General features: G+C 38.9%; 1 protein-coding gene across 2 annotated transcripts in view; it reads right to left on the reverse strand.

The window, feature by feature from the left end:
- The window catches only part of BICD2 (BICD cargo adaptor 2), a 108296-nt gene extending 101111 nt beyond the window's left edge, over positions 1–7185 (reverse strand). For both annotated transcript variants that reach the window (XM_081320473.1, XM_081320472.1), the window contains exon 1: positions 6634–7185. In XM_081320473.1, the coding sequence (XP_081176599.1) occupies positions 6634–6873 (240 nt within the window). In that variant the 5' untranslated portion in view covers positions 6874–7185. The remainder of the gene's footprint in view (positions 1–6633) is intronic.
- Positions 7186–15618: the final 8433 nt, after the last annotated feature.

The following is a 15618-nucleotide window of genomic DNA, read 5'->3' on the forward strand; positions in this document are numbered from 1 at the left end:
TCCCCCTTTTTATGCATTTTCTTCTCTGTCTTTTTTATTTATGGAGTTACTTATGGAGATACATTGCACCTACAGTATTTCACTGGGTTATAAGTTCTTGTGGTCAATGCTTACATCCAGAGATGCTCTGGTCGGGCTAGGGGCTAATTTTGACATGTCACTTTTTTCCAAACTCACTCCAATCTCTGATTGCCTTCGGTTTCAAATTTTAATTCCGCTTGAATTTTATTAAATATAACGACAAGGCTATATTCTATGCTTTAAAGGATAATTGTATATGTTTTCCAATAGCACTTTTTTATTCTTTGTTAATTAATTCTGCTAACATGTAGAATTAAACTTTGTAATTCTTTTAAAATACTCTTGTGCTTCCCTTTTTTTTCTTCTTCCAGTAAAAACCAGAATGACCAAGGTGGGAAGCATAAGCTTCTATTAACCACTTTGGTCCACATGTCTGGTTCATTTGAAACAAGTATCACTTTTCTTGTGGATGTACAATGCTAAGCATATCTATTATCACATCTAAAATTGATCATAGCCACTGCCATAGCGAGGTGTTGGATTAAGAGTAGAAACCCAGGAGCGTGGAGTCCAGCTTCAGCATGGAAGCTCACACTGGGCCAGTCAGTCTCTCTTAGTCCAGGCTATCACACATTTTGGATAGGCTAACGTTAGCATGCCAGTTAGGGTTCATCTCGCCCAATTAAAAGACCCCGACTGGATGAGTCATGCCAATCTATGGTTATTTTTGTCTGTATTTATAATAGGGGAATATAAATATAATCCTGTGGAGAGCATAAAACCTTGACATAAATTTTGCTATAGTTTTTAACCAGTATAATATTTATAACATTTGAATAAGTCTTCTTTCTTTTCTTCTTTTTCTATTTTTGTTTTTCTATATATATTTAATATATATATATTATCCTATATAAGCTAGAGAGTGATGGATTTTAGAGTTTATGGATGTTAGTATATGGTTGTTTATGATTGTTTTTTTTATATACCTTGTATTTAGCTCTGGGAAGTCGGGGGGGGGGGGAGGGGGGGAGGGGGGAGAGGTAGGGGGGGAGGGAGAAGGGAGGGGGAGGGGGGATTTTTAAAGGAAAAATTGTATGTTAAAACTTTTTAATAAAAAAAAATATTTATAACATGACATGTTCATTTGTGTTTATGTATATCTTATTGGGTGCATTAATGTTCAACATGCATATGCAACATTTAACATGCAATACTTAATTCCTTAAATTTCTGGCTAAAATCATCTGATGAACAACTTGGAAAATTTACTTAGATTACTTCATATAGAAGTCCATACATCCAAACTATATTATAGAATAGGATAAGGATAAAACAAATTGGAACTGTTGTTGTCTGTTTTTCATTGTAATGTTCTGAGCTATCAAGAAAAAGTTGTCAGTTATGACCAAGTTTGAAGAATTTGTTTTAATTCCCTCATTTCAACTTGTTAAAATAAGTTGAAATCGTCACTTCTTCAAGATTAGCTATGTCTGCTGAAGACACAAATTTGTTATTCTACAGTCCTGTTCCAATTTAAATTTCAATGTGGACAGATCCCACAAAAATATCCAATTCCATAGGTACCCATTTTCAATTCAATTCATTATTGTACATAAGAGGGCTCAACTCTTACTCTATAACTTCATGAGACTACTGAATTATTCTCTGCTCTTTTATGTAACAGTACATGCCATGTGATGAAGAATCTAAACACCAATTCCAAGACAACTCAAACAATAGTACTGTAAATAAAACATTTTTACACACTACAATTCCAGTTGTAGAATATCAGCTTATAATGCTCACATTCTTCTAGTACAAACTGAAAATATAACAAAGCTACAAGGCACAGCTCACATGATTTCAAGATGTCTTTTACATTACTGTATAATCATACACTATATAAATAAAATCAGATGAACTACTTCTAACTAAACATGCACAGAGGACTGAAAATGTTCCCAACAAGCTTACAAAACAAAGTCTGTTTTTTTTAAAAAGAGCTACCACATCATAAATCTAATTTTTTCTGCTGATTGCTCAACATACATCTGTTAAAGATTAGGCTAAGACTCCACAACTTCATAAACGTACCAGAACTATAATTTTCCATAGCCTTGCCTTTATCCAATCTTTCAATGAATATCAAGTTAAAATTCTACACAAACAGAATTTTGTTAGTTATACAAACTGAGAAAAAAAGTGCAGATTTTATTCAGGCTTTACCCCACCTAGAGATTTATAAGAGGACAACACAATAAAAGCTATCTTAAATCACCTCACAAACAAACAAAAAAACAGCAATACATATGCACATTACACACAAGATTTAAAATGTTTATTTTAAAAAAGAATAGAAAAGCAAAATAACCGGCAATCTAAAATACAAGTTGACCCTACTATTATACAAATTGCTGGTGAACAACCATACCCTTCACAACTGTTGTCTTCAAGAAGCAAGCAAGGGGATCAGCCAAGCACACTTTACAAGAGAATTTTGTAACTGGGAAGTTGCCACTAAGATGCTTTGCCTATGAGTTGAATCTTCCCAGCTGATCTTAAAGAACAGGTAGATGGCATTGAGAGAAACACCATTTTAAGCAAAGAATGTATTCTAAGCTGCTTAGGGCTCTATAAACTAAATACCTTAAACTGGTTCTGGCAGCTCACAAGCAAACCGTGTTACATGGTTCTTTTTAGTTACCTTACTTAAAGATCAAAAAGCTGACTCTTATACTACAGTGGTTGCAGCTTCTGTAGTCTTGAAGGTAACCCCATATAAAGAATGTAGCCAAGAGATTATTAGGAAGTGGATCCATTCAGTTGAAATCCTACTTGTCAACTAGCCAAAGCTTCTTGCTACCGGAATAACCGATGCTTCTGGTAACTAATTAGAATCCCAAACTACTGTACGCAGCTGTTATTTCAGAGGAAGTGCTCCTTATCCAACATAAGCCAGTTTCCTAAATCTCAGCCTTGAGAAACATTCATCCAAATATTGCACCAACTTTTAGGTAGTTCATTTCAATTTCTTGGTCTTCAGTCAATCATTACTTTCCGGAAAGTATCGGACAGTGTCAATATACTGATATCAGTCTTGCAGGTATGAATGAAGCAATTTTATTGAGCTTCCAATACTCAACTTAATAAACTATTCTAGCAAGATGCTATGATCAGTAGTGTCAATGCTTGATGATAAATCCCAGAAAATCTAAAACACCTGAGATCTCAGTGGGGGCAAGTAAAGCTGATTCTATGCTATATTCAGGCATGACATCACAGTAAAATGAATCTAGGTAACTGATTTCTTCCAAACTTGCTTGTAACTGGATCATCCTCTCTAATACCTAATTTGAGGAAAAAACATTTAACATTGGAAAGTAATTGTCCAGAATCTCAGGGTCTAAGAAAGGACTATTCAAAGTAGGCTGAACCGTCACCTTCTTTAAGGCAATGGGCATCTAAAGTTTTATTAACTAACTATTGTCTAGATCCAATTAATAAGACATTCCTTCCTAAACCCAACACTTTCAATGGACAAACATCTAGAAACCCAGCTAGGGAGATCACTGAGAAAACCAGGTAGTGGAGTTGCCCTCTTTCAAAGTCATGTGTTCCTTTGTTACTCCCTTTGTAAGAATTTATTCTTGAATAACCTTTACCTTCCCCACCCTGAAGAGGCAAAGAGCATAACTTCCATTTATTGCTCCTCTTGTTTGATAAGAACCCAATTAATCCTCTCAGATTGCCTAGTTTGGTGTCTTTATTTGGTCTAGTCACCTTACTAATAGGTAAGACTTAAACATCTTATCTATTTACTTGTAGTTTATGTTATTATGGCACTCTTTCTCTTGTATATTATTTTTATTCTTTGCTATTTGTTTCACATTTACATTTACTACTTGTATATATAGTGGGTGTTTTCTTGCTATTCTCTAGTCTTGTGGCTGTGATAAATGATTTGATCAGCTGGACCCTGTGACCTATGCTCAGTCATACGAGTAATGAGATTTGCATGACTTGCACTTTAGCAGTTTACACTTTGGCTTCCTTGCTTAGAGCAGCTCAGGAAACCAAGGGCCCTTTCATAAATGGAGATGGGTGCCTTCAGCAATAGCAGCAGCAACATTTATTAATTCCCTGAGCCATCAGGATATTACAGCCTCAAAGAAATTATCAGCAATTATATCTTGAGGCCCCTCACCAAGCATTTAAGAATCTATCAGAGTTCGTTCTCTGAGGAAGGTCTCTCCGGTTTACCTCCTGGGCAGACATGCTCCCTCACACCCAGCTCAAATCTTACTACTGCATGTCTGCTTACACTGGTTTTTTTCCCCAATAACATATTTCAATTGTGACAGATGTTACAGGAAGGGGCCACAAGTTCTGGGAGGGATATTAAATCTTCACCCTCTCCACTGATGGTGATAATCCTACCTCCTTCTCTATGTCTCAGAAAGGGCACACATTTGTACTTCTGCTGACAGTGCAGATGTTAATGTTAAAACATGGCGGAGACATGTGGGGAAAGAAGAGAAAGCATTAGTGATACTGTACTGGCAACCATATGCCCTCCAGGAATTTTTCCCATGACTTCAAAACACTATTTCTGGATATACCAATGCACACATACATTTAATAAGGGCTAGAAAAAAAACCTTTGCTTTAGTTAATGGTGCCCTGTTTAAAAACTGTTTAAAAGTGAGTAATATTAAATATATTCTAAAAAAAGAAATAATTATTAAACTGTGCCAGCACAGAGGCTTTTGTTATATAATTACATTAAATACTTTTACTATTCCCTTTTAAGTTGGGCCTATGCTAATGCCCCAGTTGCTGGCAAATTATTAGTTTCTCTGCAACAATAGAGGTACTATTACTCTTCACCTCCCTCCAATGTTCCCTCTAAGCATTTGTCATAATTACCATTTTTCAACCCATAGCAAAGCTCTCATTTCTAATCCTTAATTCACCACAACTGATATACAAAGGAAGGAGCCAGCATTTTATGCAACCTGCTAGGTTACTACTCACTACCTTCTGCTACAGCTGTTTTCCTTCTCCTACCTACCTGGAGTCTGGACAAGGCAGAAACAACACAAAGGAATTTTTATTCTTTTCCTTCATTTAACTATACTAATTTTTTATTCTTTTTTCCCCATTTAGTTTATACTGGTGTGGGGGAAAAACTAGCACTGATGATGTTACCTATTTTGTGTACTGAAACGTCTGCAAGAAAACAAGCAAGCTCAGAGAGCACCAAGGACCCCTCAAACATGCCAGGCCTCCAAAGTAAAAATTGATGCTCTAGAATAGAAAATCCAGAATTAAATCAAATATATAGAAAATTACCTAATCAAAGAACAAGAAATGTAAGTATCATTTCTGAAGGGTTATGAAAATTAGAAGAATTCAGGAAGACTGAAAAAGGATTTTTACCATTCAACAAATAGTGAAACAAAAGGATATTTTTGCACATGCAAAAATGTGAATTTAAACCTTTAAGGTTTTAACAAAAATCTAATAATTTGGAAATAACCTTGCACAATGCTAAATATTCTAACTGTAAGTATTAAAGTCAAGGTTTGAACCATCAAGATATTAGAATTTCTAAAAGGTAAGTAATTTTCAGTTCAATGAGTTTTGTTCTTTCACTATCCAAGAAATCAACTCTGAACAGAGAACATTTCTCAAATGAACCCTCAAATTGTTCCAAAATTGAGGAAAAAATTTTTGCGTGCATTTGAGGCAGAAAATACAGGCCAGAAAATCTACCGGTATGTTTCCAAAATTGTCCACTGAAGAACATGTCAAACATCAAAACAATCAGAATGCATAAAACCTCTGGCAATTTCAGAGAGCCAGATTGAGAAAGGAATCCTGTAGGGTTTTGTGTTCCTTAAATAGCAACGGAAATGCCAACAGGCCTGAGGACTCTACAGCGAGGGAAGGGAGAGAAGGAAGGACCTTTGCTGGTGGGCAAGATGGTCACTGAAGCTCAAGCTTCAAGGATCCTTTAGCAGCCCATTTCCCAGTTCTGCAAGGAGATCCAGCAGAAGTCACGGGAAGGGGACATTAAGGGGAGGCTCAGCTGCCCCTTTAAGGGGACTACACGGCATGACGCCAGAGCAAAGGAGCTGGAGGAGGATCAAGAATCCAGCTCCTAGTGGCTCCTGTGACACTGCTGGGGGGGGATATGCCTGGGGTCTGCCGGATATACCAAAGGACAACGAAGCCAGCGGCTGCTTTCCGGTGAGGGCTATCTACGGGACATACTAAGCAGGGTTAGGGTTTGCAAACCTCCCTGTGTATCCACCCCTCTATCCACACGCTCAACTCATCTGTCCAGTCCCCCTCTTCACGGCTTCCCCTGCAAAGGGTCAACTGCAAGAAATCCGTGCGTGAAACCAAAGTCTGATCGCCCAAGCTTGGCTGGCCAATTTCTCCCTGCCTCCCCCACCCCACCCCGCCCCGCTCCGCTCCGCTCCCCATCAGCGGGCAATCGGCCTTCATGCCTGCCGTCCCTCTTGCAGAAGGAGCCGCTTCTGCCGCCCCCGCGCTCCGCAGACAGCCCAGCCGCCGGCGCAGTCCCTGCCCGAGGGGCGCCCTCACCTCCTTCAGCTGCTCCATCTCGGTGCGGATGGTCTCGTACTCCAGCTCCAGCTCCTCGTATTGCTGCTTGAGCTGCTGCTTCTCCTCCAACACGACCAGCCCGTACTCCGCAGCCTGGATCTTCTCCCGGGTGGTTTCGCCCAGCTCTTGGAAGAGCCGCTTGATCTCGGCGCGCAGCCACTCGGGCTCCGACTCCATCACCAGCTTGGCGTATTCTTCTTCTTCCATGGCTAGAGACATCTTTGCAGCAGGCAGAGGCGGTCAGAGGGGGGTTTCCAGACCGGCAAAAGGAAGGAAATGCGGCAGGGAAAGCAAGCAGAAGGATGGACCGCGCAGCACCCTCCGCCCCTTCAGCACCTTCAGAACCCCGCCAGTCCCCCGGCCACCATGGTTCTCTCCTCTCCAGCGCCACTTGCTCGGCCTGCCATTAACCGGGAAGGCTCCTCGGCTCCTCGATCGCCCGGCGCTTACACCATGATTCCTGCCCCCGTCTCTTACTGCGGCTGCGAAACTCCCTGGGAATGTAAACCGCAGTGAAATCATTCAAAAGGAACGGCCAACCGATTACCCCGCGGCATTATAGGACTTGTAGTCTTGGCGCCTTGCAGTCGAGCCCAGCTGGAGCCTTGGAAGACTACGATTCCCATAATGCATAGGGAGGCAGCACAGATGGATTGCAAGCTCCGGCCTCTTTAAGGAATTTTTTTGTACAGGAAGAATCAATCTGGCAGCCGGCGCTGTTGTTATCCTCAGCGCAAGTACGGTTCCTGTCAAAGCGCCTTCCGTTTGAATACTGACCCCTGGAGGCCATTCCTAGTAGAGTCCGCATATAGAGACGTGGGGACGAGGAATCGGGTTCTCTGCAGGAGGCATCATTTGTCCATTCTTGCACTGGTAGCTGGCACAGCTTGCGATAAGATTTAAGCTAAAATTCTGCAGATGCTTAAATAGCTGCATGTTTGTTTGCAGGGAGAGGAGCTCTAAAAATCAATAAAGTCTTAGTTTATGTCTAATTGGAAAGAAGCTGTTAGTAGAACCAATATTAGGTTGGGTATGAACATTCAGATGCAACACAATATGCTCGGGGCACTGAATTCTCCACTATGAAGTAAAGCACCAAGGTGATTGCAGCTGCCGATCTCCAAATGCTTCTGAAATTACCAATGGCTTTGCTTAGCCAAATCATTATTTACTGAATCCAATTTTCTAGGTTCACCTGACATACTGAATCATAAAGTAACCACACTGGCTAGTTTCACACAACATACTAAGTATGAACAAGCCATATCATCCCTATGTCAGCCAGGCTGAAACAAACATTTGATGGTTTGGTGATGGTGCAGCCCTTGTGAAAAATCAGCATCTGGCATTTTTAAGTTAGAATAAGGAAATACAACAGGAGTACGTCAAACTGTGCATAGCATGGAAAAAAATTAAGTAGTTTTTCTCTTATTTCATAAAAGCAGTAAAAACTAGAGACACTCAACCAAAGTAAACAGTGGGAGATGTCAAGACAAATGAAAGGAATGTCTTCCTTACCTAGTACAAAGTTCAGCAAAGAGTTTGCTTCAGAGAAGTTAGTAAATATGGCAGTTTTAAAGAAATGTAGGAAGGCACTGACTTTTGAATATTGCCTTATGTACATTTCCTAGTAAAACACTGTATATGGGAAAATCCCATTGGGAGGAAATTCTACTTAGGGTTAGGATTAGTTCTTCAGGAATTCATGGAGCAAAATGGACATTGCCAATGGATTCATAGGTCAGAGGAATGTTTAGGAGGGTGATGACCTTATGAGCCTGCCTTATCTATGTTTCCTGGTAAAATACATGGGAAAATCCCATTGGAGGGGGGAAAAACCCTAGGATTAGCTCTCCATGAATTCAGAGAGCAAAATGGACATTGCCATTGGGTTCGTAGTGCATCGGTATGCTGAGGAGGGTGATGATCTTTCGAGCCTGCCTTATTTTTGATTCTTGATGAAATATACGGGAAAATCCCATTGGGGGAAAAACCACTTAGTATTAGGATTAGGTCTCCGTGAATTCAAGGAGCAAAATGGACATTGCCAATGGATTCATAGCTTGGAGGAATGCTTAGGAGGGCGATGATCTCTCAAGTCTGCCTTTTCTACTTTTACTGATAAAATACATGGGAAAATCCCATTGGGGGAAGAGCCATTTAGGGTTAGGGTTAGATCTCCATGAATTTGGAATGCAAAATGGACATCGCCAGTGGATTTGTACCTCAGTGGAATGCTTAGGGGAATGATGACTTTCTGAACCTGCTTTATCTCTGTTTCCTAATAAAATACATGGAAAAATCCCATTGGGGGGAAATTGACTTAAGGTTGGGGTTAGGTTTCCATGAATTTGGGGAGCAAATTGAACATTGTGAACAGATTCATAGGACATTGGTATATGTAGGAGCACGATGACCTTTAGAGTCTGCTTTATCTACATTTAAAATACATCGAAAAATTCCATTGTAGGCAAAACCTACTTAAGGGTAGAATTGGGTCTCCATTTATTTGGAGAGCAAAATGGGTATTGCCATGAGATTCATGTTTAAGAGGACTCTGATTTTTTGAGACTGTCTTAGCTACCTTTCCTGATAAAATACATGGGACAATCTCATTGTGGGAAATCCAATTAGGATTAGTGTTAGGTCTCCATAAATTTGTAAAGCAAAATAGACATTGCCAATTGATTTATAGGAGCGTGGTGAGTTTTCGAGCCTGCTTAAACATTTCCTGGTAAAATATAAGGTAAAATCCCATAAAATATAAGGTAAAATCCCACTGAGGAAAAATCCATTTAGGATTAGAGTTAGGTCTTCATGAATTCAGTAAGTAAAATGGACATTAACAATGGTTTCATAGGGCATCGGTATGCTTATTAGGGTGCTGACTTTTTGATCCTGCCTTTATCTTCATTTCTTTGTAAAATACATGGGACAATCCAATTAGGGGTTAAATCTACTGAAGGTTTAGCCTTTGGTCTTGATGAATTCTGAGGGCAAAATGGATATCGACATAAAGAGGCAGAATGTGGACCTGGAATCAGTCTTTTTATCTGATTCAGCATAATCCTTCTTTTATACTCAGAAGTGGCAGGAAACTGAGATGATGGATGCCTACTAAATCAAAACAAGCACACTTAAAGGTTACGTCAGGGGACTTTTGTTGTCCTTGCCCCTGCCCAAGGCCTTTGGAAACTACTTTAATCTTATTTCTCTCAAACGTTTTGATCCAAACTGATTTAAATATTTGAAGCATTCCTTTTAATAATGTGGTCTGCAAGTTGTAGCTTCAGACCCAGGGGCTATTCTGGTTTACTAATTCCTGGATTTTCTTAGCCTATGATGAGATTTATTATGTGAATGTATAACACTCTCATTTTTTGTTATTAAACTCACCTGAAATGAAAATACAACAGAATAACACAGCTGGAAGGAATCTTGGAGGTCTTCTAGTCCAACCCTCTGCTCAAGCAGGAAATCCTATACCATTTCAGAAAATGGTTGTTCAATGTCTTCTTAAAAATTTCCAGTGTTGGAGCATTCACAACTTCTGGAGGCAGGTTGTTCCACTGATTAATTGATCTAACTGTCAGAAAATTTCTCCTTAGTTCTAGGTTGCTTCTCTCTTTGGTTAGTTTCCATCCATTGCTTCTTGTCCTGGCTTCAGCTGCTCTGGAGACGAGCTTGACTCTCTTTTCTTTGTGGGAACCCCTGAGATATTGGAACACTGCTATCATGTCACCCTTAGCCCTTCTTTTCATTAATTTAGACATAACCAATTCCAGAAACCATTCTTTATATGTTTTAGCCTCTAGTCCCCTAATTATCTTTATTGCTCTTCTCTGCACTCTTTCTAGAGCCTCAATATCTTTTTTACATCATGGCAACCAAAACTGGATGCAGTATTCTAAGTGTGGCCTTACCAAGGCATTGTAAAGTGGTATTAATACTTCATGTGATCTTGATTCTATCCCTCTGTTAGTGCTGCCTAGAACTGTGTTGGCTTTTTTGGCAGCTGCAGCACACTGCTGGCTCATATTTAACTGTTTGTCCACTAGGATTCCACAATCCCTCTCACAGTTACTACTATTGAGCAAGGCCCCACCTACTCCTGTGCATTTGATTTTTCATGCCTCAATATAGAACCTTACTTTTTTCACCATTTAATTTCATTTTGTTAGATAGCATCCAATGTTCAAGTCTGTCAAGATCCTTCTGTATCTTAAGCCTATCTTCTGGAGTGTTGGCTATCCCTGCCAGCTTGGTGTCGTCTGCAAATTTGATGAGTTCCCCATCTATTTCTTCATCCAAATCATTAATGAAGATGTTGAAGAGTACTGGGCCTAAAACAAAGCCTTGGGGTACCCCACTGCATACTTCCCTACATGTAGATGCTGTTCCATTGAGGACCACATGCTGAGTGTGGTTGGTCAGCCAGTTACCAATCCATCAGGTAATTATGCTGTTTAATTTTTAATTTTAATTTTTCTATCTTATCAAGTAGTAGGTTGTGGTCTACTTTATCAAATGCTTACTAAATTCCATGTAAATTATATCTACAGCATTCCTTTGGTCCACTAATTTTGTCACTTGGTCAAAGAATACAATAAGATTTGTCTGGCATGATCTGTTTTTGACAAAGCCATGTTGGCTTTTGGTTATGACTTTGTTTGCCTCTAGGTGTTCGCTCATTCAGTGCTTGATTATCTTTTCCAGAATCTTCCCAAGTATTGAGGTCAGGCTAATAGATCTGTAGTTTCCTGGATCCATTTTTTTTCCCTTTTTTGAAGATGGGAACTATATCTTTTCCAGTCCTCCGGTAGTTCCCCAGTGCTCCAGGATCTTTGAAAGATATAGTTCAGTGGTTCTGAGATCATGTCTGCCAGTTCCTTCAGAACCTTGGGGTGTAATCCATTTGGCCCTGGTGTTTTGAACTCATCTACAGTGAACAGGTGCTCACTTACCATTATCCTGCCTATTTGAATTTCCTAATCTGTTTTTATGGTACTTTTTTGATAGTGGACTGTTTTTTTCTTTTGTATAAAGACGGTTGCAAAAAACAAGTTAAGCATTTCTGCTTTCTCCCTTTTGCTTGTCACCTTCTTGCCATTTTCTCCCATTAATGAACTAATCTTTTCCTTGACTTTTTTCTTGGTTTTTTTTATATGTTGAAAGAAGCTTTTTGTGTTATTTTTTACTTTTGTCACAAGCCTTAATTCATTTTGAGCCTTAGCTTTCCTCAGTTCATCTTTGCAGGCTTGGGCTATTTGCTGATGTTCTGCCTTAGTTATGTGCCCCTTTTTCCACTTTTTATATTTGTCTTTTTTGTCTTTCAATTTATCAGAGAGCTCTTTATTTATTTTATTTTAATTCCATTTATATCCCGCCCTTCTCCGAAGACTCAGGGCGGCTTACAAGCTTAGCAGTAGCCTTCATTCTATGTATATGCCTGCTTATTAGGGCTTTCACACACACCCCCAAGCAGCATTATTACAAAGTCAGCTGTTATTTTTCTTCTTCATTGATATTGTGCTAGACTGGACTTTTATAATCTCACTTTTCGAAGTTTCCCAAGCTTCTTGGATTGTTTTCCCCTTGAAGATTCTCATCCATGGAATCCTTCCCAAACTCTCTCTGAATTTGAAATTGGCTCTCTTAAAGTTCTATTGCTTGTGCTTGCATAATGTTGAATTCCAATATTGCATCATCACTCCCCCCCCCAAGATTCCTGAAGCTTCAACACCTTCTATCATTTCATGTCTGTTAGTGAGAATTAAGTCCAATATGGCTGATCCCCTAGTTCCCTTCTCTACTTTATAGGAGACAAAGTTGTCTGCTGGGTTTGTCAAGAACCTGTTTGATCTTATACTTGGTGCACAGTTTGTCTCCCAGTTGATATCAGGGTAGTTAAAGTCCCCCATTACTATTGTGATGTGCTTCCTACATACCTTAGTTAACTGACTAGCATATTAAAAAGTTTGATTTACTCCACCCCTCTGTATTTAATTAGCATTGTTTTGTGATCTTTTCTGAGTGTACCTGTGGTGTTGGTTCAGATGTCCTTTAACATCTTAATAGGTATTCAGTTAATTTCTTCTTTGTGTGTAACAGGCCCACCTGTCTGGATTTAATTCAATATTTGGGGATGTTATTATATAAAATTTCTATGAGACCTCCATTAATGGGAATTGAAAATAAGTAGGTTGAAGGTAAACCTTGTAGAGAAAAATTGAGAGCCCAATAAAAGCCATTTAGAAATCTCCTAAGGTAAATTTCAGCAGCTGCTTTTGTGTCCAGATTTCAACTATTTCTTTTTTTAATATATATTTATTTTCTTTTATCAACAAAAATGAAATATAAAACAGAAAAACAAAAAAAAACCACTTACCCCCTCCCCCAAAAATGACCCAAGTGTCAAATAGATTTAACATTAAACTTATAGAATTCATGCCAGCTGGATGTTGGGGGAAAAAAAACCCAATGAATTTTCTTCTCCTTTACATAACAGGTCTATAAATAGTTGTAAGTTTTCCCATCCCTATTTAACAAGAATAGTATATTAAATGAACAAATATTTTATATATTATGATTGGATCTTGGGTCAATTTGATTATCAGACAGAAATCTCCTCACCTGGAATATTTGTTTATTTAATTTAATATTCAGCCAACTATTTCTACCCTTTCCAACTAAGAGTCCAGAAATGTATCAGCAAGCAGATGTTTCCACTTCAACAGAAAGGCTGCATTTGCAATTTCGCATCTTGCTTTCCACATCCTAAGCTTGAATTCACATGGTGTACTGAATCCCCACACAGTCAAAGTGTGACCTGCAAATTCAGGAAATTCTAGAGTTCAAGGGCAGGTGTATTGTGCAAATAGAGCTTCTTCTTGATGGTATTCTTTGAAGAAATAATTAATTTGAACTGGGCAGGGACTGGAAAAGATTGTCTTGCCAACAACACGTTCCTTTTGTTATAGTCTGTCTAGTCAACAGTCTACACCAGTTTACTCCTGGTTACTACAGGGACAAGGCGCTCTCATTTTCTTGGCAACATTTTTAGAAGTGGCCTGCTAGTATCTTCTTCCTCAGTGAAGGAACCTTTTAGTATACTGTAGATTATTATTTTAAAATATATTATATGATTGACTACTGAGTTTCACCCAGCATTTTACAGGAATATGGCTTCCAGTTAAAGGCTGATCTTCGTCGGTCCAGTATTACCCTTATGCAGAATGCAGACAAGAGGCCTCAGATTTCATTGTTCTATTTTAAATTCCAGGGAGAGAAGTGAAGGTTAACATTTTTTTGGTCAGGCCCTAAAATAACATGACTTGCTTTGTTTTCTGCACTCCTTGTGTGGTGGGAGGAGATGGCAGACTTGCTGCTTTACTTCCAGCAGCAAAATTCCTTTGGCTCTACTGAAAAGCAACATATCAGTATAAAAAGCTTTAGCCGGGTATTTTTTGGAATGATTGCTCCAGAACAACTTTAGATTACTTTTTAAAATATGAATATTGTTTTAATGTTAGTCATTTTATTGTCTTTGAGCACTGGTTATTTGTTGATGGTTTTTATTCTTCTGTACGCTGGCACCCATTGAGGAAAAAATAGCATAAAAATCCAATTGTTTTTTACAAGCCGCCTTTGCAAGCATGTTTGCCAAGTAGAACTTAGAAGCAATATCAGGCACTTGGGAGAAGGGGTATACTGACCAGAAAGCAGCTAGATTGACATGTCTTGTTAAATCACAACATTGTTTTGTTTTAGTGTAGCACAATATCTGAGATGAAACAATATTGCCACTTAGGGAAACATCCTAACTGAAGCCTTGGTAAGGGAGCTGCGATGCCACAGCCACAGGATTGGAAGAAATCTTAAGTTTTGGTCATGCTCTAATTTTTGTAGGCAAGTACAGGTTGTCCTTGACCTACAACAGTTCATTTTGTAACTGTTCAAAATTACAGTGACACTGAAAAAAGTTACGTATGGCCATTTTCCCAACTTACGACCATTGCAGTCTTTCCATGGTCACATGATCAAAATGCTTGGCAATTGGTTCGTATTTATGACGGTTGCAGTGTCCCAGGGTCATGTGATCAGCTTTTGCAATCTTCTGATAAGCGAAGTCAATGGGGGAAGCCAGATTCACTCAACAACCGTGTTACTAACTTAACAACTGCAATGGTTCACTTAACAATCGTTGCAAGAAAGGTCGTAAAATGGGGCAAAACTCACTTAACAAATGTTTCACTTAGCAACATAAACTTTGGTCTCAATTGTAGTCACAACTCTTTTCCTTTTGTGACTCATTAAATTTTTATTCCATTATTTGTTCCCTCAACTCACAATGCAGTAAACAGGACAAGCTAAGTAACTTGAGGAGGGAAGACATGAAGCAAATCCTGTAGGCATCTCTGTTGGCTGGATTGTTTTTTCTCCAGGCAAAAAGCAAACTGCACCTCAAGCCATCAGGGAAATTAGAGAGGAAAGACACAGGCTTAGTATTCAGCAGGCACAATGTCTTTAGAACTATGGAAAAACACAGTAAGCTGGCTCACTCCTGACAAAGGTGATTTATAACTCAGAAACAAAGGCTCTGTGATTAACCCCTGCAGCTGATTATAAATCCGCATCCTCACAACATGTATCTCTATGTCTGCTTGTATTTTATTCAACTGATCTGAACAACAGCTTAATACACACTATGCTAGACTACAATGTAAGTAACTCATTTTGATTCAATGTGCCATAGAATTGCAGCAAACATTTATGTTGTTTTATACTAAGACAGCCGCTACTTATCCCACTGTTAGTATGAGTCTGATCTCTTCTCCAAAAGTTCTATATATACAGTAAAAAGTATTAAGTTTTAAAGAGCATTTGTTTTAACAAGTGCCCTTAATGTTAAGAAGTTTCCTTTACCTTGTTCCTTATCTTTGCATCTTCAGTATCCAGCTTCCC

Source organism: Vipera berus (genome assembly GCF_964194415.1).
Source record: "Vipera berus genome assembly, chromosome: 2".
Taxonomy (NCBI): Eukaryota; Metazoa; Chordata; class Lepidosauria; order Squamata; family Viperidae; genus Vipera; species Vipera berus.